The sequence below is a fragment of the Lynx canadensis genome, chromosome F2 (genome assembly GCF_007474595.2).
Source record: "Lynx canadensis isolate LIC74 chromosome F2, mLynCan4.pri.v2, whole genome shotgun sequence".
Taxonomy (NCBI): domain Eukaryota; kingdom Metazoa; phylum Chordata; class Mammalia; order Carnivora; family Felidae; genus Lynx; species Lynx canadensis.
This window is the reverse complement of record NC_044320.2, coordinates 18,891,740-18,915,578: the sequence shown is the minus strand read 5'-3', so window position 1 is coordinate 18,915,578 and position 23,839 is coordinate 18,891,740. Positions and strand designations below refer to the sequence as shown.

At 41.5% G+C, this 23,839-nt stretch overlaps 1 protein-coding gene across 1 annotated transcript in view; it reads right to left on the bottom strand.

The window, feature by feature from the left end:
- SNTB1 (syntrophin beta 1) overlaps window positions 1-23,839 on the bottom strand; it is a 240,201-nt gene that overhangs the window by 119,298 nt on the left and 97,064 nt on the right. The window contains exon 2 of the mRNA XM_030303870.2: window positions 18,961-19,177. Within this exon, the coding sequence (XP_030159730.1) occupies window positions 18,961-19,177 (217 nt within the window). The remainder of the gene's footprint in view (window positions 1-18,960; window positions 19,178-23,839) is intronic.

The window sequence follows — 23,839 nt, the reverse complement described above, 5'->3', positions numbered from 1 at the left end:
TTCCAATGCTGCGATGACAAGATTTTAAAAAAGAAGGTTGAGAATTATTGCAGTGGGAGCTAATACAGATGAGAGTATGAGAGAATAGTAAAGGTGAGGACATGTAAGAGTAAAGTATTTTCACGTGTTTGTTCTTCAGTTACCAAAAATTGGTGATCTGGTCTTTAAACGTAAGTAATTATAATTTAGAAAGGCCACAAACACACAAATTCTAGCCTTTTAGCTGGGGCAGAATCTGGTTACACTGTAGTTATATCTGCTTTTGCCGAAGCAAACCGAGGTGAGATTTCCTTTTGGACAAAGGTGTCCTCTAGACCCACAGGAAAGAGCATTAATCACAAATATTAAAACAGTTTCCAAAGCAACCTTATAACTACAATAACAAAGGATGCTTTTCACATGTTCTGAATGTGAAAAGGTCCTTTATCGGGTACCTTTACGTCATGCTCGTTCACTTGGATAATGCCAACTAAAAAAGAAGCCATATGATTGCTTTTAGACTCTACATTAAAAACTATATAAAGTGGGGGGCGCCTGGGTGGCTCAGTTGGTTAAGCGTCCGACTTCGGCTCAGGTCAGGATGTCACAGCTCACAAGTTTGAGCCCCGCATCAGGCTCTGTGCTGACAGCTCAGAGACTGGAGCCTGCTTCGGATTCCATGTCTCCCTCTCTCTCTGACCCTCTCCTGTTCATGCTCTGTCTTTCTCTGTCTCAAAAATAAATAAACATTAAAATTTTTTAAAAAAATCCATAAAAACTGGGAAAGAGAGGGAAAAAACTGCATTTACTCAAGATGCCTAGCTCTTTGAGAATGACTGTTATCTCCCAGGAAATATTACTCAGCTTGAATGCACTGTTAGGACATTTCCATGATGATCATATTGGTCACAATAAGATTGGTTTATGCTGTGCCGTTAAATTATCCTGAAATCTCAGTTACCGAGCATAACTAAAGTTTGTGAAAATAACATGTTATGTTCCCCAAAGGGCCTGAGGTGGGTGGGGTGGGGATCTGCTCCACCAGGTCACTCAGGAAGCCAGTCTTAAGGAAACTCCACCATTTTAAAGGTGCACCTCCAAGAACACACTTGCCAATCACTGCCTCAGCTCAGAAGCACACACATCACCTCTTCTCATATTTCATTAGCCAGAATTAGTCACAAGGCCCAACACAACTATAAGACTTAGAGATTCAGGGGGACAAATGGACTATTTGGTGAGCCTACTGTCTGCCACTACAACCTATTTCCAAAACTCATCAAAACTGATGCTGTAGGGGAGGGACTAGTTTAATCACAATTCCCCCAACCTTATCAAGGCTCAGAGTTTCCTGTAAGCTCTTATTTTGAGTCTTTACAGGCACAGGGAAGAGAATTAGCATTTCTTGAGCTCCTATCATCTAGCCAACATTGTGTGATGGATACTGTGAGTTGGCTAACTCAAGCTCACTGCACCCTCTTTACAACGTAGAATGCTAAAAAAAAAAAAAAAAAAAAAAAAAAAAAAAAAAAAAAAAAAAAAAAAAAAAAATTCCATCTTCCCAGAGTCCCTTACAGGTAGGGTTTTGGAAATATGCTAGGTTCTGCCAGACATACACTTGATGTCTTCCCTTGCTTAGGAAGGTGGCAGTTTTGACTGCCACTGCTGGTAAGCAAGGCTGTCAGGGTCAAAGGCAAGAAGCGATGGCAGCTGGCTGGGACAGCCAGTGTCCATTCACCCAGCCTCCTGGGTGTCAAGAGGCAGTTGCAAGGTGCCAGTTCCCTCATTCCTGGATCACCCCTCAGGTCCTGCACAATTTTGGTAATTCCAATGGCAACCTCCTGGTTCTCTACTTTTTCCTGATTAAATCAGTTTTAAAGACTCCCGAGGGTCATTAATGGAGACTCGATCAAAAAGGTCTTCCCATTTTTGGTAGACAACTAATTCCTTAAATACCTTTCTGCTTAAGTTACCTAGACTGACTTCTGTTTCTTTCACTGTGACTTGACTGATAACATTTACCAAATATCGCTATATGCATAAGTTCCTCTAACAACTTTCTGAGAACTCTTAACTGTTGAAATGAGTCAACTTGTACTTTTAGGGAATCTAAGTTTGAGCTAAAATAACTGCAAGCATAAATTTGTTTTAAATTTCATGTTTTAGCTTTAAAATTCATGTGAACGAACTCTACAATAAATTCTATTCTCCCCAAATGCAGAGCAAAATTGATGTTCCCCTAAGGTATACCTTTTCATTCAGTGGCTTTATATATTCCTTGATAAAACCAACCTTATCCACGAAGGTATACACACGTCACCTTGAGAGACATTTAATTTGTGTAAAAATTCTGAAAGGTGGCTCTCATGATGCTTTCAGTATTTTATTATTTACAGATGGATTAACTGGGGCTTAGAGGGGTAAACTTAGGTGCCCAAGATCACAAAGAGCTGGGGTTTAAACCTAGGTCTGTCTATTTTCAAAGCCACAATTTCTTTCCACTACAACACACAGACTTCTTTTTTTATTTTTTTAAATGTTTATTTGTTTTTGAGAGAGAGAGAGAGAGAGAGAGAGAGAGCGAGCATGTGTGGGGGAGGGATAGAGAGAGGGAGATACAGAATCTGAGGCAGGCTCTAGGCTCTGAGGTGTCAGCACAGAGCCTGACGTGGGGCTCAAACTCACAAACTGAGAGATCATGACCTGAGCTGAAGTCGGACCCTTAACTGACTGAGCCGCCCAGGAGCCCCAACACGCAGACTTCCAAGACTACATCTCATTAGTTCTCAGCTGCTCTGAACACTAGTTTGTAACAGAGGTTTGGTTACTTTGCTTAGCTCAATGTTGATATTACTAGTTAGTTCTTCTCTCCTCCATGACACCAAAAGCTGTAAGCATCTGCCTCCTAATGGTACACTTCTCATTTTATGAAGGATTGTCCAAGAAAAGATGGAAGGAACACAGTAGAAAAATCTGTAGAACTAGAAAAAAAATTGACTACAACACACATTCTATATCGTGGGCCACCCATGAACAACATGTACACAAACATGATGATAATGGATTTGTGAAGCCTGGAAACCTAATACAAATTGAAGTCAATAGGATCCTGGGATGACTATGGCATCAGCAGAAATATGTCGGTTCAAATTCCTTCTCTGGCTCATGCACGCTGTTTTATCTGTCACTCTCCTTGCCTGCATATCTGACAGCAGGCTAGAGAATCCTGCCATCAAGACTTACTGGAACATTTCTATAAAACTGTATGTGGCTGTGGTAGGATTCCACCCCCTTAGTGATTCAAGCCCTTCTCCATCTTTCCTGGAGAAATTAATCTAAAGATACTATTTGCACGTTGACCCAGTTCTTCAAACTGTCAGCTACTGTAGCTCCAGCATCAGACAGAAACATATAAAAGTCACAATGTGATTTTCATCTGTCCAAACAGCTGTGTTACACCTTCTCAACTCAATATTTTACCCAGGGCTTTCCCAGCACTTAATAAAACTATTAAAAAATTCTTAATGCATCATCATGCCACTGAAAGAATCCTTTGCTGATCTTATGAGAGATAGATATTTCTAGAACAGAAAAAAAGAGGTAAATGGGAGGAGATTGTCCTTGCTAAGTGCCTACTTAGGTGTAAGGCATTAGGCACATATCAACTTATTTAATTCTTTAAAAAAATTTTTTTTAATGTTTCTTTATTTTTGAGAGACAGAGCACGAGCAGGGGAGGAGCAGAGAGACAGGGAGACCCAGAATCTGAAGCAGGCTCCGGGATCCAAGGTGTCAGCACAGAGCCCGATGCGGGGCTCGAAGTCACAAACAGTGAGATCATGACCTGACCTTAGCCGAAGTCAGATGCTTAACCAACTGAGCCACCCAGGCACCCTCAACTTATTTAATTCTTAAAATTCTATATGCATACATAAAAATACTATCACCCTAATTTTATATATTTAAAAAATTCAATGAAGATTAGTAAATTGAAGTCACCCAGATCATGAGTAGAAAAGCTAATAATGAAACCCAGATTGGACTGGCCTGAAAATCAATCATCTTTTCAAGATTGCATAACACCTCTAATAAAAAATATTGCCAGAGAGCTTGAGAAACTAGCTCCAAGAATTGGAACTTCTGGATCTAGTGTTTTGTTTCCAGGTAACATGAGGAAACATTTCCTGATTGCCTGAATATTTAATAGCACAGGAAACGAAAACAAATTGCAGTACTTGGCCTTTACTGTGTGTTTCCTAACAGAGGTGGAGGAGAGCGCTTTCTCCTAGAGGGAAAAAAAGCACCACGTTACAACTGCAAGTGTGTCTATTAAGGGTAAGTGAGTTGGCATTTTAGATGAGACAACATTAAAAAGATTTTGCAGTTTTGATTCCACTGATGAATGGTACTGCTCAAACATACCCCTTCCTCTCTTCACATCTTCGTCTGTCTCTGGCTATGTCACTGTTAGAATCAGGTTGGGGCAGGGTGACGGCAGCACTCCTGCGTGACTCCCCAGCTTTGTCGTACTGGAAGAGGACACACCCCCTGGCCCCTGCTCTCTGAGGAGAGGACAACAGTCCATCGTGAAAGCGAAAGCCGTTTCTCAGCTCAGCCACCCTGGCCACTCCCTGCTGCACTTCCCTTCCGCACCTCCAGCTTGAGACAAATAAAGGGTCTTTTCCTCTGGGCATCACCGAGGCTAAAAAATCTTGATCAAAATTCTAGAAGAGGCATGGCACCATTTATTTATTTATTTATTTATTTATTTATTTATTTATTTTTAAAATTTATTTATTTTTGAGAGAGAGAGAGCAGGGGAGGGGCAGAGAGAGAGAGAGAGAGGGAGAGACAGAGAGGAGAATCCCAAGCAGGCTCTGTGCCGTCAGTGCACAGTCTGACGCGGGGCTTGAACCCCAGAACTGCAAGATCGTGACCTGAACCGAAACCAAGAGTCAGACACTTAACCGACTGAGCCACCCAGGTGCCCCTACAGCACCTTTTATTAAGCAGGGCCGTATAAATATAGGTTCAGTCACTAATGAGGTGTTCGAGGTAGTCATGTTTTTCGTATAGTTCTCACTTGTATATACATCAGACCTATTTTCGAAAAGACAGAACGTAAGTACACTTTTTGCGATTTTATTTTTTGTCTCTGCTTTCTCCAGATTCATTCTCTGCCCTTCTCTGCCTTGCTCTGTGCTCCAAGAGTAAAACTCCATGTACTAAGCACATCACTCAGGCTCCCTAGACTCTGCCTTCCAGTTGTCAGCAACCACTCAGAAGTGAGAACAGGAGACCTTAGGGCGGGACAGAGGAAGATTAGGGATGCTGACCTATTCCCAACCCTCCCTGGGCCTCGGTCTGTCTCCCAGGGCTCCCGTCCTCACCAGCTCACAGAAACTTTCTCTTCTCCTCGGTCCCTGGGGTGGAAACAGCTTCCCAGTTGCTAAGACCTGGGTGCTTCTCCATCCATTGCTGGTTCTTCTAACACAGCCTGCTCTTCTGTAAATGGTTCCTTCATTCAACATTCTTCAGTTAAGGCTTCAAGAGTGACACGACCAGCATCTGTGCAATTGCCATTCTGGACACAGTGAGCGATTTCCCCATGCTGTTCCAAGAATTAGGGCAAATGCAAAAGAAATGCAAGACGTGCTGCGGTTTCTCACCATGCCTGCAAGTCCAGGTAAAGGACATCAGACTGTCAAAAGACAGTCACTCTGACTGTCAATCAAGCCCGTATCGTCAAAGGCCTAAACCCGTCCTATGCTTCTGCTTACTCCCACCCTTCAGCCAAGCATGACTTTCCTCGGTTCCATTCACCGAGGGCCAGCGTAACCACCTAGCGATAGGGGCCAGATGTATGACTGACGGTGGCTCCACGTCCAAGGATGACAGAGCAAAACTAGTTCTGGACTCCTTCTTTTAGCTCAGGCCTTCAAGCCCACTTTCTCAGGAACTCCTGCAGATTCTGGCCCTTACGTCTCTCCAATTCATCCAACTTCTCTTTAGGGCTTCTGTCCTACTCTAGCAGAGGCCAAGATGATTTCTCACCTCAATTTCTGCAGTAACCCTCTGACTGCTCCCCCAGCCAGTCCATGCTTGACTATGAAGCCAGAGGGGTCTTTGTGATGTCAATCCCCTGCTATAGACCCCACCTAGAATAAAGTCCCAAACATAAAGGGGCTTAGCTCTGAATGTGACCACCTCTGTAGACTCTTGACACATTCTTCTTAGAGAGTACTCCAAAGAGACTGAACTTCTTCCAATTCTTTAACAGAACTATGTTTTTTCTTGCCTCGGTGCCCAGACTCATACTGTCTCTTTTGCCAAGAATACCCGATTTGTCTCCCTTCCCCAAACTTTGACCTGGCTAACTTCTAGTTTATTATTCGTGTCTCAGCACAGACATCACTTCTTCTGACAATCATTCCCCGTTGTCACCATCCACGCTCTTCCAAAAATCAGAACTTTGGATTGGGTAGTATTCCTGCAAAGGAGCTACTGGAGCATCCTTTCCACCTGCATCATCTTAAAAAAAAATTTTTTTTAATGTTTATTTATCCTTGAGAGAGAGAGACAGACAGAGTGTGAGCAGGGGAGGAGCAGACAGAGAGGGAGACACAGAGCCCAACACAGTGTTCAAACCCATGAGCGGTGAGATCATGACCTGAGCCGAAGTCGGACTCCCAACCGACTGAGCCACCCAGGTGCCCCTCACCTGCATCACCTTTTAGAGTTCTGTTTTGGAATGCCCGGTTACTTGTACACATTCCCTACCTGACCAGAAGCTGTGTCAAGACAAGAACCCTGCAACCACTGCAGATCAGGACCTAGCAAAAACCCTGGATGGTCAGAACTATTTGCTAAAACATTGAAATATAAGAAAAAGAAAGACATCTCAACCAGGTCGAATGGACCACCAATGTGAAAATTCCTGTTCTAGTTTTGTTTTGGAACAAAGAAAGTACCTGTCAACAGACACGGGACCTGGATGTCCAAGTAGGTGTTGTCTAAATGTATCTGCAGCTCTCCGTGCCATGAAACCATCCTCCACTGAGGAGAGTAAAAGTCCATGCATGTGTTCAGGAAGAAGGGCAGGGCTGCTCTGTGAATCCTCCTCTCTCCCCCTTCTCCCATCCCCACAGCAGGTGATGCCCACTTGAATAGAGGATGCCTGCATTCTAGCACGGGGTTATTTTCAGAGGCTCATTATCTCAGCTGGAAAATCCTGGGGCAGCTTTTTGCAAACCAAATGGAGTTCAATTAATGTCTTGAGAGCCAAGGATCAAGACCTAAATATTGAGAGTCAACATTAGCAAAAGTCTCTCAGCACCCAGATGGTCAAGTTCAACCTTTTGAAATGCTCTTTGAAGAGGGGAAACTGAGATTTTTCCTGGAATGGTGCTTAGAGATACAGGAATGAACTAAAATGAACTCATCTTATTGTGTATTGATGAATCATGGAACCATGCTTGGTGAACACTCTCCTCAACTCCTTTCCTCAAGGCTATCCAAAAATAGTTAAATTCCCTTTTTTTCACCAGCTTACCATTGCCAGGGAAACCTTACTAATTCATCTCCAACAGATTAAAAATATATGATAATTAGGATGAACACTCAAGTTTATCTATGGAGGAAACAGATTTTCTTAAAAATAACAAGGCTATGAAAATGTTATTTAAGCTCATTAAAATGAACCTTTTGTGCACTCTGTTGTATACAAAGATGCAAATTATGCAAGGTTTTTTGGGTGGAAAACAGTGGCTTGGCCATTCATGTTCATCTCCTCTCCCTTAAAATATCCCAGTAAGGAAAAACAGTAAAATATGTATAAGCCCACCAGAAAATGAGAGGCAAGAGCTCAATATGTGTCTGAAGGACAGACAGCAATGAAACTCAGTAATCGATTGCACATAAAGAATGAGCCAAGAATGCTACAACCTGATGGGCTACAGAGAGAATCCCAAAGAAGCGTGAGCTCCTTGGCTCTGCATACCCTGCAGGGGCTGGGAGCATCAGAGACAGAGGCAGGGGTGATGCAGGGCTGGAAACAGGGTCCTATGTGAGGTGTGCAAGCTGAGTAGTGGGGCTCTCAGAAAGCTGAAAACTGGGTGTTCCCACCACCACCCACACCCAAGGACTGACAAATTGTCCTAAGTAACTTAATGGACCCAGAGGAAACTTCCAAACATCAACATCTGCAGAACTGGAAGGGATCTCTCAGTAAGGCTGACTCACCAAATAATAACCGTACATGAATTCTCACCAACTGATAAACCCCCTCCCCACACAAAGGTTCCAATAGGTTTCTTTGTCTCTCAGTGTAAAAAATGAGCAGTTACCAAAGGATCACCAAACATCTGAGGAAAACTCCAGCAAGTTAGATGAAGATCCGAACAAACAAGCGGAAAAAAAAAAAATAACAGAAAAAACAAAGAGCACAAAGAAAAGTAAACAAACCTAATTGTCTCCAAGAATTAAGACAAAATATAGCATCCATAAAACAAGAACAAAATTCCACTAAAAAGGAACATTCAGAGAATAAAGAGCTAAAATATAATAGCTAAAATTTAAACACAATATATTCATGAGAAGGGTCACAGAAATAAACTTTAAGAAGTGTGACTGAAGTAATAGAGAAAAAAAAAAAAACAGACTTAGAAAACCAATCTATGAGGTCATCTTTCCAACAGGGGATCCAGAGAGACAGAGAACAAAGAAAATGGAGAAGGACATTACCAAATACATAATGTGAGAAAATTTCCCAGATCTCAGACATGAGTCTCTCTCATGGTTTACAAATAGGCTTCAAAATGAATGATAAACACCCATTGCTTTTTAATAATAAATCTTTGAAAACTATCTACTTTTATTATTTTGATAACATTTAAGCTTTCATTAAAATAACTTTTAAAAAGGAGTGTCTTACCTGTTTTCTTAGGTCTGTTGTGGATGCTAAAGGCAAGCCTTCTTGCTTTGCCTAACTATGTACACTTAAAAAATAACATAACTTGGGGCGCCTGGGTGGCTCAGTCGGTTAAGCGGCCGACTTGAGCTCAGGTCACGATCTCGCGGTCCGTGAGTTCGAGCCCTGCGTCGGGCTCTGGGCTGATGGCTCAGAGCCTGGAGCCTGCTTCCGATTCTGTGTCTCCCTCTCTCTCTGCCCCTCCCCCGTTCATGCTCTGTCTCTCTCTGTCTCAAAAATAAATAAACGTTAAAAAAAAATAACATAACTGTTTAGGACTTTATTTCCTATTTCAGATCTCTGACTAATTCAGTCCAACCTCCCTGAACTTTCCCTTCCCAACCACCTTTAAACAAACTGTTGAAACATTACTATCTGTTTCACTTCCTGTATTTCTCAAAAGCAGAATGTGAGCACTGTTGAAAAACACCAAGGTCATCTCTCTTTTTATCCATACCCTTCCAGAGTAACAATATTTCAGTAGGGGTTATCTAGGTAAAAAGCAAGGATGGATGGATGGATGGATGGATGGATAGATAGATAGATAGATAGATAGATAATGTGATAAAGGCTATAGTAGATAGAGGTAATAGATAGACAGATAGATAGACAAAGGTAACAGATAGATACAGACAGATGAATAAACATGACCAAAATGGTGCTCTTGGTGGTAGAGGGAAGTCCACACTTTCAAATGAAACTGGTAGATCATCCAAAAGATAATACTCATGTTTTTTTGTTGGTTTATTTGTTTGTTTGACTTTAGTTTTATACATGATGGTAAAAGTTTAACTTAGCCACGTGAGGAGGTTTCTAGATCCACGGTGGTCTATACAAATTCAAAAACACTTCTGCTATGAACACCTTGATATATTATACAAGATATAATAAGAAAAGCTTGCTTTTTGGGCTTTAATGTACTACTGAGCTTGCAAAAAAGAAAAGGAAACTCCCATATTAAAAAAAAAAAAAAGGATGGGAAGGCATTGAAAACAACAGTGGTGAGTATTGGGGTTGTGGCAGGTAGGTCAGTAGTGGCGGGGGGGGGGGGTGTGCTGAAAACTTGGGAGTTTGATATATACAGGATAGTTAAGGTTCTGTGGGCCCATGACTTGGGAAACTGGAATGAGTTTCCTACAGAGAGCCAGAAGTCCCAGAAGGCTAAAAACCTCTGTGAAAGAATGTCTTACAAAATAATCTCTCCCCAACAGTTTGAGGAGATGACCTGGAAATTTCTTTCTGCTGGGAAGAAAACTCCTCCCTCCCTTGGAGCTCAGGACCAAGGATATGTTGATTGAAAGCTGCATTTATGGCACAGTTATGCTACCAGGAATTAGGGGATGCTTACAGGGGTATCAAATCCTTACAACAGTTATACGTGGTCAGTGTCAGCAAGCACATTTTTTTTTTATATATATATATATGAAATTTATTGACAAATTGGTTTCCATACAACACCCAGTGCTCATCCCAAAAGGTGCCCTCCTCAATACCCATCACCCACCCTCCCCTCCCTCCCACCCCCCATCAACCCTCAGTTTGTTCTCAGTTTTTAACAGTCTCTTATGCTTTGGCTCTCTCCCACTCTAACCTTTTTTTTTTTTTTCCTTCCCCTCCCCCATGGGTTCCTGTTAAGTTTCTCAGGATCCACGTAACAGTGAAACCATATGGTATCTGTCTTTCTCTGTATGGCTTATTTCACTTAGCATTACACTCTCCAGTTCCATCCACGTTGCTACAAAAGACCATATTTCATTTTTTCTCATTGCCACGTAGTATTCCATTGTGTATATAAACCACAATTTCTTTATCCATTCATCAGTTGATGGACATTTAGGCTCTTTCCATAATTTGGCTATTGTTGAGAGTGCTGCTATGAACATTGGGGTACAAGTGCCCCTATGCATCAGTACTCCTGTATCCCTTGGATAAATTCCTAGCAGTGCTATTGCTGGGTCATAGGGTAGGTCTATTTTTAATTTTCTGAGGAACCTCCACACTGCTTTCCAGAGCGGCTGCACCAATTTGCATTCCCACTAACAGTGCAAGAGGGTTCCCATTTCTCCACATCCTCGCCAGCATCTATTGTCTCCTGATTTGTTCATTTTGGCCACTCTGACTGGCGTGAGGTGATACCTGAGTGTGGTTTTGATTTGTATTTCCCTGATAAGGAGCGACGCTGAACATCTTTTCATGTGCCTGTTGGCCATCTGGATGTCTTCTTTAGAGAAGTGTCTATTCATGTTTTCTGCCCATTTCTTCACTGGGTTATTTGTTTTTCGGGTGTGGAGTTTGGTGAGCTCTTTATAGATTTTAGATACTAGCCCTTTGTCCGATATGTCATTTGCAAATATCTTTTCCCATTCCGTTGGTTGCCTTTTAGTTTTGTTGGTTGTTTCCTTTGCTGTGCAGAAGCTTTTTATCTTCATAAGGTCCCAGTAATTCACTTTTGCTTTTAATTCCCTTGCCTTTGGGGATGTGTCTAGTAAGAGATTGCTACGGCTGAGGTCAGAGAGGTCTTTTCCTGCTTTCTCCTCTAAGGTTTTGATGGTTTCCTGTCTCACATTTAGGTCCTTTATCCATTTTGAGTTTATTTTTGTAAATGGTGTGAGAAAATAGTCTAGTTTCAACCTTCTGCATGTTGCTGTCCAGTTCTCCCAGCACCATTTGTTAAAGAGGCTGTCTTTTTTCCATTGGATGTTCTTTCCTGCTTTGTCAAAGATGAGTTGGCCATACGTTTGTGGGTCTAGTTCTGGGGTTTCTATTCTATTCCATTGGTCTGTGTGTCTGTTTTTGTGCCAATACCATGCTGTCTTGATGATGACAGCTTTGTAGTAGAGGCTAAAGTCTGGGATTGTGATGCCTCCTGCTTTGGTCTTCTTCTTCAAAATTCCTTTGGCTATTCGGGGCCTTTTGTGGTTCCATATGAATTTTAGGATTGCTTGTTCTAGTTTCGAGAAGAATGCTGGTGCAATTTTGATTGGGATTGCATTGAATGTGTAGATAGCTTTGGGTAGTATTGACATTTTAACAGTATTTATTTTTCCAATCCATGAGCAAGGAATGTCTTTCCATTTCTTTAAATCTTCTTCAATTACCTTCATAAGCTTTCTGTAGTTTTCAGCACACAGATCCTTTACATCTTTGGTTAGATTGATTCTTAGGTATTTTATGCTTCTTGGTGCAATTGTGAATGGGATCAGTTTCTTTATTTGTCTTTCTGTGGCTTCATTGTTAGTGTATAAGAATGCAACTGATTTCTGTACATTGATTTTGTATCCTGCAACTTTGCTGAATTCATGTATCAGTTCTAGCAGACTTTTGGTGGAGTCTATCGGATTTTCCATGTATAATATCATGTCATCTGCAAAAAGCGAAAGCTTGACTTCATCTTTGCCAATTTTGATGCCTTTGATTTCCTTTTGTTGTCTGATTGCTGATGCTAGAACTTCCAGCACTATGTTAAACAACAGCGGTGAGAGTGGGCATCCCTGTCGTGTTCCTGATCTCAGGGAAAAAGCTCTCAGTTTTTGCCCGTTGAGGATGATGTTAGCTGTGGGCTTTTCATAAATGGCCTTTATGATCTTTAAGTATGTTCCTTCTATCCCGAGCAAGCACATTTTATAGACAAGGAAGCTCAGAATCAGAGAGATTAGGCAATTTATCTAAAATGAAAGGGCCTAAGTGACAGAACTGAGATCCAAACTCCCATTTTCTAACCTCAACTCCAGAGTTTTACTCACTGATATTAGCAGGTGGTTAATTTGGGCCTTTTTTGGGCCTAATTTGAAAATGTGTCCACTTACTATAGTGCCACTGTAACTTTATTTCACATTTTCCCCTTTGTTTCCAAAATGCATTGTCAATTGTGGTGTGCTAGCAATACTTTCTGTTATGAGGCCACCATCGTGTATCCAACCAAAGTGGAGAAAACAGAACCAAGAAAATACACATATTATGAGCCTCTTAAGAGGAGAAGCTCTTTTCACAAGCCAGGATTTACTATAGAGACAGGATGCGTAGTAGAACCTCATGAATCTTCACTCTGGTTGACCTAATGGAGGAGCCTTTTCAATAGGATTCCAAGTTTGAAGAGTATGGTTGAGAACTCTACATAAGCTTTGGGTGAGGGGGGCTATCGTGTGCCCCCAAACACTGGAAAAAGTAGGAAATCAGGCTCAACTAGTAAAATGGTTACTCTTGTCTGGTGGTCACCAAAAGAACTTGTGTTTCCAAATGTGTAACTAAAGTACTTGGGATCACCTAAAACTCACAACAAAGGGATATGGGAGCCACTTTGGAGAGCCAGGACTAGAATTTGATTTAATTTAACAAGCAAAAACAAAGTCCACTGCTCTGGTCCCCATCAGGAATAAGACTGGGTGAACAGAAGAGGAGTGGGGCATCCACTTAGGGGAGCCCTGAGTATTTATGCACAGCCCAAAGGACATGGGGGCTCTCAGTAAAGCAGTAACTAACATAATGGCTATTCTGGCAAAGCTCTCCTAATCCCAGAAGGGGTGGCTTCCAGCTTCCTTGTCTAAAATGTACACCTTAAGGTCTGCTAGCATCTCTTGTATTGATAACCTTGGTGACAACTGAATTCCTCACATAGAATGCATTGCTTAGGCTGCCTTGAAAGTCCATATTGTTTTTGTTACTTGGTGTTCTGATACTCTGTTTATTTCTATACTTGTCTTCTAATACAGACCACCTGTATGTAATGGGAGGACATACATACTGTCCTACTTCAGTGTTTACTTCTGCTTGACAATTGCATTTGTTTTGGTTAATATTAGCCCACTCCTTGGAGATGGATCCAGTGTCACTATGCCACTAATCAGGTTTCTGATCCTCTGTGGCTGCAACTTGGGTGCTGGATTGTGGTAACATCACTGAGGGCACTTTGTGAGAATATATCTGCATCTACTATAGGACTTATTGGATCATACCCCTCTGAATCACTGTGTGCTGAGTGGAGCACTTCTATTTGAAATTACAGTGGCATCTTCTGTGGATTTTTCACTTGTATACTGTAAATAGAAATGCACACTGTTTTTCAAAAAGCTGTATGCATTGCTTCATAATTTAACCATGAATATCTACAGTGGAGTCTATTACTGGAGCACATAGTCATGACAAAAGCTTCATACACCATCCATAAGGGTCCATCTGCTTTCAACCCAGTAACAGGCTTTGTTAATGGGTTGTTATGGTTTATTTAAGTTTGCTGTGCCTGTCAAGATAGAACCATGTTTTTATTTGTTCTCTTATTCCCAAGACTATTTAGTGGAAGATGTTTGCTTTTTTTTTTTAAAGTTTGAGAAGGTAAAGAATACCAAAAACGGACAGATGAATATGCCATTTATCATACATAGCACATATTTTTGAATGCCTGCTTTGTATCAAGCAATGTTCTCGAAAGATGGGATATTAAAATGACAACACGGGATGTTCCAGACCTCAAGGGGTCTTAATAACTTTATGAACTGGGTAAGCACATAAGAAAAAAATCTCAAGTCATTATGAAAGCTGCCATCATGGACAGATCTACACACAGGGTATAGTGGGACCAGTGTCTCACCTGTGCTGAGTGTTAGAAGGTGACTAGGAAGTTGTCAGGGAAGTAAATTATTTAAGGGTGGCTGGGGCATAAAGGATGAGATGGGAAGAGCTGGACACTTAGGGAAGATCCAGAACCTCATAAGGTTTTTATGTAATACTGAGTAGTTTTGGTATCAGCGAAGGTGACAGGGAGCCATCTTGAGCAAATGGATACATTTTGGGTGTTTCATATTCTCTTGGCTAGCTGGGTGTAGGGTAGATGGTGGAGGATAGCGAAGGAGCAAGCTGGAAACAAAGCACCCGGTAGAGAATATGTCCAAATAGTCTGGAGGACTGGGGATGTAGCTCTGGACGAGGGCAGCGAAGAGCTTACGAATGAGTTATTTATGAAGTGAAATTTTTAAAAAAATGTTGTAATCATTGACAACCACTAGCAGTGACATATTCTTGTGGATTCAGTGCCTGCTGGGTGACCTTTTCCACAGAAAGAGCAGCAATCCTGCCTGCTGTTCTACGGCTTTTTCTATTTGAGAAATTGAACATTAGAGTTTTTAATGCAAACTATAAGTAGCTGTGCATCACCAACCAAGGGGATTAGTCCCAAGCTGCTGTGGCATCTGTCATCAGTTCTCAAGCCTCAGCATCCAGGAGCCCATTGAGTCCTGGCCATTGCACGTACAGTTCAAGTGAGCTGTTCTGCCAGGTGCTGGAGTCACAGGCAATGGGTTATCGTGATTAAGAAGCTGGGCTTCGTGTTGGAACCTCAGATCTACGGTTTGCTTCAACTCTCACTTCTGAACTACATTTCACTGTTTACGAAATAGAGATTAGAGGACCTACTACTGAGAGTTGTTATTAGATTGAATGAGATACTTGCTGAAATCCACACATTCCAAGGTTGAACTAGACTCTCCCTTTCTCTTTTATGTTTAACATATGCATTATTTTCATTTTCTCAGAAAGGCTACCATCTCAGTTTCTATTTCCCCTTTCACCCAGGAGTTACTTCACAGCTTTTAAAAATCCAAGAAGAAAGGTTTTCTGCACTTCGATTTTGCAATTTGTTTTCCACTTTTACTCCACTGACATCAGAGAATGTCGTTTAGAATATTCCTACCTCAAGGAGTTTATTGCACTTTTTGTGAGCTAATCTATAGTTAATTTTGTCAATGTTCTATCTGCATTTAGAAAATGGGATTTTCTACATTTAGCAAAGGGAAGTGTGTTCTTTATTATCAGTGTACAAAGTTTGTGATGTATCCAGATCTCCCTTGTTAATGACGTTGTTTGGGTCTTTTAGATCTTTACTGATCTTTTGTCTACTTGCCCTATCTTGGACCGAGAGTGGCATGTTGAATTACCTAATAGTACATTTCGATTTCTTCTCGCATCTTCTACAGAGGCCACTGCTGTGTTATTTGGGGTGCATCCACAACTGTTGAATGTTCCTTGTGAACCCCGGTCTTCAGCCTCAACCAGTTCTTTGTCCTGTTTTGTGTTTTCAGTCTGCATCTTACCCTGTCATATATCAAGATCAAAAGTGGTACTTTTTGCTGTCATTGCTGTTAGTTTATATTTGCCTTGTACGCTTTACCCACCTCTTTGCTTTTTGCCTTTTAAAATCACTTCGTGTTAGGTGTGTCTTGTGTTCAGCACGGAGTTGAGTCTACATTTCTGACTAGTACATTATACTCTGCCCAGCATGTAACCAGAGTTCCATTAAATATTTGTTTCCTTTTTCTTTTCTTCTCTTCCTCTACCAGGGTCAAGATTCACCTAAAACCATAATGTTTTTCCCCCCAGCTTTGTTGAGGTATAACTGACAAAATTTTAAGGTATTTAAAGTGTGTAGCACGGTGATTTGATATACATATACATTGTGAAAGGTCAATCTCATTATTAGCAGTTCTGGGTCTGTCTGGACGAAGTCTCCTCCTGGACCCTCTGGCTTAGCTGAATTCTCATTTTCAGTCCTGCCCTGTGGTTCTCATACCCTAGCAGGATAGGCTCTCCCACACCACCTCACCAATGGTGGATTGAAGACCACTGATATAAAAGTTTAAAGACGTATTCCCTCTTCTGGCTTGACATATGAAGTCTCCAGTGTTTGAACTAAGGCCCGATGTGTCCCAAAATATTCTTTACAATAGAATTTGGTGCCTTAGGAGGAAGTTACAGTATATAGACCACAGCTGGAATGAACCCTAGAAATCATCTACTTAAGCTCTCTCCCCAGGCATGAATCCCTCCTACGATATTCCACATTTTCTCGTCTCTGCATTTTTCTGGTAACGGCAATCTGACACTGTCACCCACACTGTAGGCTTGCATTCAAAACCCAGCAAAACTGTGTATTAGCCATATGATGCCTGGAACTTCTATAAGAACTGAGCCTCAGTTTTCATCTACAGGATGAGGACAATGAGAGAAACTCAGAGGGCTATTTAGAGGACTAAGGAGGGTTACAGTTTTAAGTACCAGGCAGATAACTAATGGAATCCCCCAAGTGTGTGGCAATAGGAGTGCTGAGGGGAATTCATTCCCTTATACAAGGAGAAGCCTCACCCAGGCTCCCGCAGATTGGAAACCTGCCTGCAGCAACGTGGGCCTAATAATTTCCCCAGATCTATCCATTTTTCTAGGAAAGCAGAGATCTGGCTTTTCAATGTGAAATTTCCCAATGATTCAACATGGGAAGTAGTTCGGATTTCTTGAACACACTAGACGGATCATATCTGTCGTCTGGGTACGCCTAGAGGCTGCGACTTTGCAGTCTCTGGTCTGAAGTAAATTAGCGTAACGCCCAGCACAAGATAGGCACTCCATAAACTATGAGTTCACCGGATCTAACACCTTAGACATCAGACTCCTGGCAGAAAGGACTTGTCCGTCTGATTTGGTAGCTAAGAGACCGGGAAAGATCAAACGCAGAGTAACCAGGGCATCAACTGAAGGCCCAGGGAAAGCAGCAGAAATTGAAGGGGACAAAACAGAACAGGTTAGAGCGGCTCATGGAGGAATGGAAGAATTCTGCCTCCTTGCCAGTCTGCCTGCTCCAACTCCTCTTTGGCTGATACTTCCCACTCTCTCCTACAACCGCTGCTCTGATCCCTGGGCAGACAGAACCGGCATGGGAGGAGTGGGGGGAGCAGGGTGGATCCTCCAGCTGCTGGAGTGAGAGAGGCTAGCAGCTTCTTTAGAGTGAGCTTATTAGGAAGGGAACGAAAAAAGCTTTGAGCTCTAAGCTGAGGAGGCAACTTCCTCCCTATCCCTATTCCCTTTGGCTCTTCCCCATCAGCAACTCAGAGCCTAGCCAAATAACATCCCACTCACGTAGGCGGCAGCTGTCCCACACATGTTACACACAAGGGCCACTAGAGCTGTCCCTATTTTTAGCATTTGGATGTGTCTGCCAAGGTCACCAAGATTCCCCGTTGACTGGCTCCATTCCTCTCCCTCTCCTCTACATGTCTGCTATTTTCCTCCCAGGTAGATGTTGTCTGTTCAGATGAGTTAAAGTAAGATGTCTGGGGGAACAGGGACCCCCATATTTGCTGGTCTTCCTGGACTCCTTATAATTTCCATGGATTGGGTGATATATCTATCCCGAGGCCTGAGAAATCGTGTACAGACTTTGAGAAATAGCACTCCAGGGTTGTATCAAAGCCACTCCCTTTTTGTCTCTTAAGCATAAAGAGAAGTTTAGAGCAGAAAATTGCATTAAGGATCCTCCCATCGAAACTTCCAAGTACACAGTTGAGGACACTGAGGCCCAGAGGGGGCTGATGTGCTTGCTACTACCTGACATTATAATGAATATCATTATCGGGGCGCCTGGGTGGATCAGTTGGTTAAATGTCCGACTTTGGCTCAGGTCATGATCTCACGGTTCATGAGTTCAAGCCCTGTGTTGGGTTCTATGCTGACAGCACAGACCCTGGAGCCTGCTTCAGATTCTGTGTGTGTCTCTCTCTCTGCCCCTTCCCCACTCATGCTCCCTCTTTCTCAAAAATATATAAACTTAAAGAAAATTTTAAATAATAATAAATATTATTATAGCTTATATTCAGGAAGGTTTTCCTGCCGTAAGCACTTCATGTAGATTTCCAACTCAGCGAGGTATCTATTTCAATTATTCCCATTTTGCAAATGACAAAACTGAGATTTATTGGTTTAAGAAACTTGCCCAAAGTCACATAAACTAGCAATGGGAGGCCCAGAGAAGACACTTAGGATCTTGACTCCAATTCAACTCTTTCCAGAACCAAAGCTCAGTACACAGATTTCTCACGAAGATAAAAGAAAGGAAGGGAATGAGGGAGCCCTGGCTTGAACACACAACATTATCTCTGTGGGGCCCTTTCAGGCTATTCTTTGGAAACCTTTGAGTGTTTTCAGAACACAGACACAGGCCTAGTAATGTCAGAGGAGATCCCTGGCCCTCTTTACCTGTTCTCAGGGTCAGCCGAGGCCATACTCCGAGTGACATAACACATCTTGAGGGGGATGCTTTTCCGATCTCTGTGGAAGGAGAAGGGCTGCGAGGACAGAGGGTCTGAGGAGCTGCCCCCTAACCGAGGCGATTCTGGTGGAGGTGTTTCCCAGCCGATCTCAGATACTGGGGAGCCTTTCTTCACATAGGGTGTGGCTTCTCGCATGTACTTCACTGCAAAAAAAAAAAAAAAAAAAAAAAAGACAACAGAATTTTTAAGTACATCAGGCTGGATTTCTGGAAGGTCTGATTGAGTTTTTCAAAACTTGCATTAGATGAAGTCTTAATACTGAACCTCTTAAACTCTAAGCAAGATCCACAACTTCTGTGCTTCTCAAAATAGTTTTTCTGTTATTTAAATTCTATACCAAAGTGGTTTTTAGAACTTGCTATTACGATGACCTGAACTTGAGAATTACTTTCAGCTTTTTTCAACTATGACAACTTTTATCTTTTCTGATTATAAGTTGCATTCTGGGGAAGAGGCTGAAAGACAAATGGGCAGAGAAGGAGAAAGCATAACTTAGGCTTAAAGGCACATGACTGTTCAATATAGAAGTTGGGAATTTGGTAGCCACATTCTCTATCCACGGCATCATTTTTCTGTGCAGAAGCAAGAATAGGATTTTCAATTTAATACCACTAAGCACATACAGTATGCAAAAAAAAAAAAAAAAAAAAAACTTACATAAAAGGATACTTATTTTGCAATTGAAAAAAAATTTGTAAGAGCAAAAATACCTTCTGAAGGAGCTGAAAACTAGGACCAACCTAAATGTCTATAAGAAAAATAATAAACTGTAAGACAGTTGTACAGTCATTTTAATGAGATATATAATGAGATATAGCTATAGATGTGTTGTAGAAAGATCTATAAGATCTATTATTAGTTTAAAAAATGTTAGACAGAAGTACATATACTTTAATCTTTTGCATATAAATCATAAATACATAGGCTTATATATATATATATATATATATATATATATAAGTTATATATATATAACTATTTCTGGATAGAAACATAAGAAAATGTTAACAGCAGTTAGCTCTTGGGAGTGGAAATAAAAGCCAAGCTGACGAAGAGTAGACTTTACTATTCATTTATCACTCTTTTATACCATTTTTATGTTTAGCCAATATGTACATATTACTTTTGTGAAATTACAAAAAAAAAACATAAATAGTTCAAAAGCTGAGTGGAATAGACTGAAATCCTGCGCTTCGATGTGTTTCCTTGGTCTTAATATAAGCTATTTGCCAAGGTGTCTGGGTGGCTCAGCTGGTTAAGGTCTGACTCTTGATTTCTGCTCAGGTCATGATCTCGTGGTTTGTGAGTTCGAGCTCCACACTGGGGTCTGCACTGAAGGCACAGAGTCTGCTTGGGATTCTCTCTCTTCCTCTCTCCCAGCCTCTCCCCTGCTCATGCTCACGCTCTCTCTCTCTCCCAAAATAAAAAAAATATTTTTAAAAAAAGAAGGGTTTTTTTTGCCTATTCCGAATTTAAACATTTGGTCCATAGACAGCTTCTGAATTGACAGGGCAGCTAGCTTCTTGGAACAATGCAACATAAACATCCATATCTTTCCCTCTATCACTCGCACAGTCTGCTTCTGTGCTCCTCTGTGGCGGGGAGGGCGGGATTGGCGAAGTTCCTTACCGGTATCTGATTTTACAAATGGTAATGGACTGGAATGGGTACAAACTAGAGGATATTTACTCCAGATCTTTGATGATTCAAGTCCACAAACTAATGCCTTTACCATGCAAGACATGGGGCCAGGTTTACAGAGACTGCAAAAATAAACAATAGACAGTTTCCTACTAAAGAGTTTAAAACCATAGGTGACTATAGTGGATGCTGCTGGGTCCCATCAGATCCTTTCCACCAGTCTGAGCATGTATTTCCTAGCTGCCTGAGTTCGTTGAGAACAACTCTTAGCTGCCGGCCTGCTCTGGAAAACAGCTGTTAAACCAACAGAAGCCACCAAGTCTGGGAAGCTACAAAGTTGCTGCCTGATCCCCCAGACTGAGGCTCTGCTTCTCAGGAGCCCCACCCAAGACAGTGTTACAACACAAGTGCATAAATGGCACACAAAACAGAATGAGCTGAGTGTTAGAACAGGAATAAAGTATGTTGAAAAAACTCACAAGGAAACTGCATCTAGCAGCATGAGTGACAAGTTAGGATCATAGCAATTTAATAAGCAGGCCAAACACACCGAGGTGCATGCAATATGGGCAGGGATTGGGGAACTCAGTCATAGGTATCAAAAATAGCCATACTAATTCAAGACAGAGGTGTCATTTAATACCAACACATATTTGAAAAGGAGATTTCAGGGTTTTCACTGAATATAAGTGCAGTTAGGAGAAAACAGCTCCACGGTCACCACAAATCTGGTAGCACAGGCTGCAGTCACAGAAGAAGAAAGGGCATTCATGGACAGTGTATTTTAAGGCATATTGTTTATTTGTGGGCAATATACTTCAAAGGGAACACAAACATACCTAAGTACAAATGCAGAAAATCTAAGGGGACAGATTTAAGCTGTCCAAAGCCAGAATGAACAGACCGGTTTTGAAGACACTGAATTTTTTTTAATCTCTAAAAATGTTTTGGTAGGAGCTAGAACACAGCTTAGCTTTGTATAGAATCATACTTGTTGATAAACAGGAAATTCAAATATAGCTGAGATGGTTTGAAGGTTCTCCTTTGGTTGCATTATTATGCTTCTGGCTGGAGTAGGAAATGAGTGTTGTAGAAGTGAGAATCCAGAGATGCTTCATGGAATAGATGTCAACTGAACTTGGCTTTAAAGGGAAGACAGGACTTCAGAGAGTGGAGACAGGAATAACAATCCTTCTTTTACATAGTGCACTCTGACTTACACTTTGTATTGAAATCACATAGGAAAGGAAAGTTGCCTCAGTTTGAAGGGGAATAAAGAAAGAATATTTATTCTATACCTAAAGATGTGCCAAGTATGGAACCAGATGTTTTATATACCTTCCCGCCTTTAAGCACAACCTTATTTACTTTTTAAAATTTTTTAAAGGTTTACTTATTTTTGAGAGAGAGAGACAGACAGAGACAGAGTACAAGTGGGGGGAGGGGGCAGAGAGAGAGAGGGAGGCAGAATCCGAAGCAGGCTCCAGGCTCCGAGCTATCAACACAGAGCCCAACATGGGGCCCGAACTCACGAATCATGAGATCATGACCTGAGCCGAAGTTGGAAGCTTAACTGACTGAGCCACCCAGGTGCCCCAAGGCACCACCCTATTTATAAGGTAACCAAGATCCAGAGAAAAAATGGGCAAGGGGTCTTTCATTGTTTGAGTGTCCATGTATCCATAAGCAATAAGAAAATAAATTGCTATTCTTTTCAGACCCTACTAGAAAGAAATGTTCTGTAGAACTATTCTTATTCTGATGGACACTAGGAACTTTACATATGTTATCCCTTACAAGGCTAATATTTTATACATCAGCACAACAATGCATGGAAGTTTCATTTACGTGGCTGGTAAGTAGTGGAGCTGGAGTTTGACTTCCCAGAGATCACATTCTTTCATGGAATCTGGCTACCCCACCTAGACAAAAAAGGCAAAATGACAAGCTACTAGGTTTGGACTTCATTCCATAGGCAGTGGTGATAGCCAAGGTGGTATTGGCCTATGAGTGAGGGAATGACAGAATCAGAAGTTAGCTACAGACAGCAAAGGATGATCAGGTGTACTAAAGAGAAAAGAAATCAGAGGTAGATCGACTAATTACAGAGCCATAGGGAGTTGCTGCCAGAGATATCCTGAGCAATACTCAAAATATCCATGGAAAGTGCAAGGAGTCTCAGAAATTTGTGGTTTGATTCACTCACGGGCAAAAGCACGGGGAGTATGGCAAGTCTTAGCCCAGAAGCAAATATTTACCAAGTAACCACTTCCTGTGCAGCACAGAGCTTGAGGAATTTATGACGGAGAGAAGACATAGCAACCAACATCTTGACGAAATGACACCCCATTGCAAATGATATCCCAAAACAGTAATCCTTTTAACTGACCAGCTGAAAATAAAGACAGAGAAATTAAGAAAGTAGGTATGATAACTTATTCATTCAGCCAAAATCCATCAGTGATTTATTATGTGCTGAGGACTATACTGTCCATGAGTGATTATTTAAAAAAAAAGTGTCCCTATTTAAAAGAAATGTAAGCCTAGAAAAGGGGGAAGCAAAGAATTGAGTAGATGACATGAATTCTTGTGTTAAATCTTAAACCTGGTCTAAGTAGGTCCCAAGCTAGACAAGTCTCTAGGGAACTGGCAAAATCAATGGCAAATCCTTTCTGGAGGAAGGCAATTTCATCCTAGGCTTTGAGGAATCCCTGTGAATCACTTTCAAGGGCAATGAACAGCATAAAATCTAAGAAAACTTACACATAGGGAAACAAGGTAGCATGAGCAAGAACTAGTAAAAATAACTGACAGCAGTGACAGTCTCAACACAGAAGACAAAGCAACAGATATGTTTACCGTGTGTATAGAAGCAAATGAAAAGCCCGAGAGAATCTTCCAGAGAGTATTTTTAAAAAGTGACCTAACAGGGGCGCCTGGGTGGCTCAGTCAGTTGAGCATCCGACTTCGGCTCAGGTCATGATCTCGCAGTTTGTGGGTTCAAGCCCTGCGTCGGGCTCTGTGTTAAGAGCTCGGAGACTGGAGCCTGCTTCAGATTCTGTCTCCCTCTCTCTCTGCCCGTCCCCCATTCATGCTCTCTCTCTCTCTCTCTCTATCAAAAATAAATAAAATGTAAAAAAAAAAAATTTAAAAAGTGACCTAAC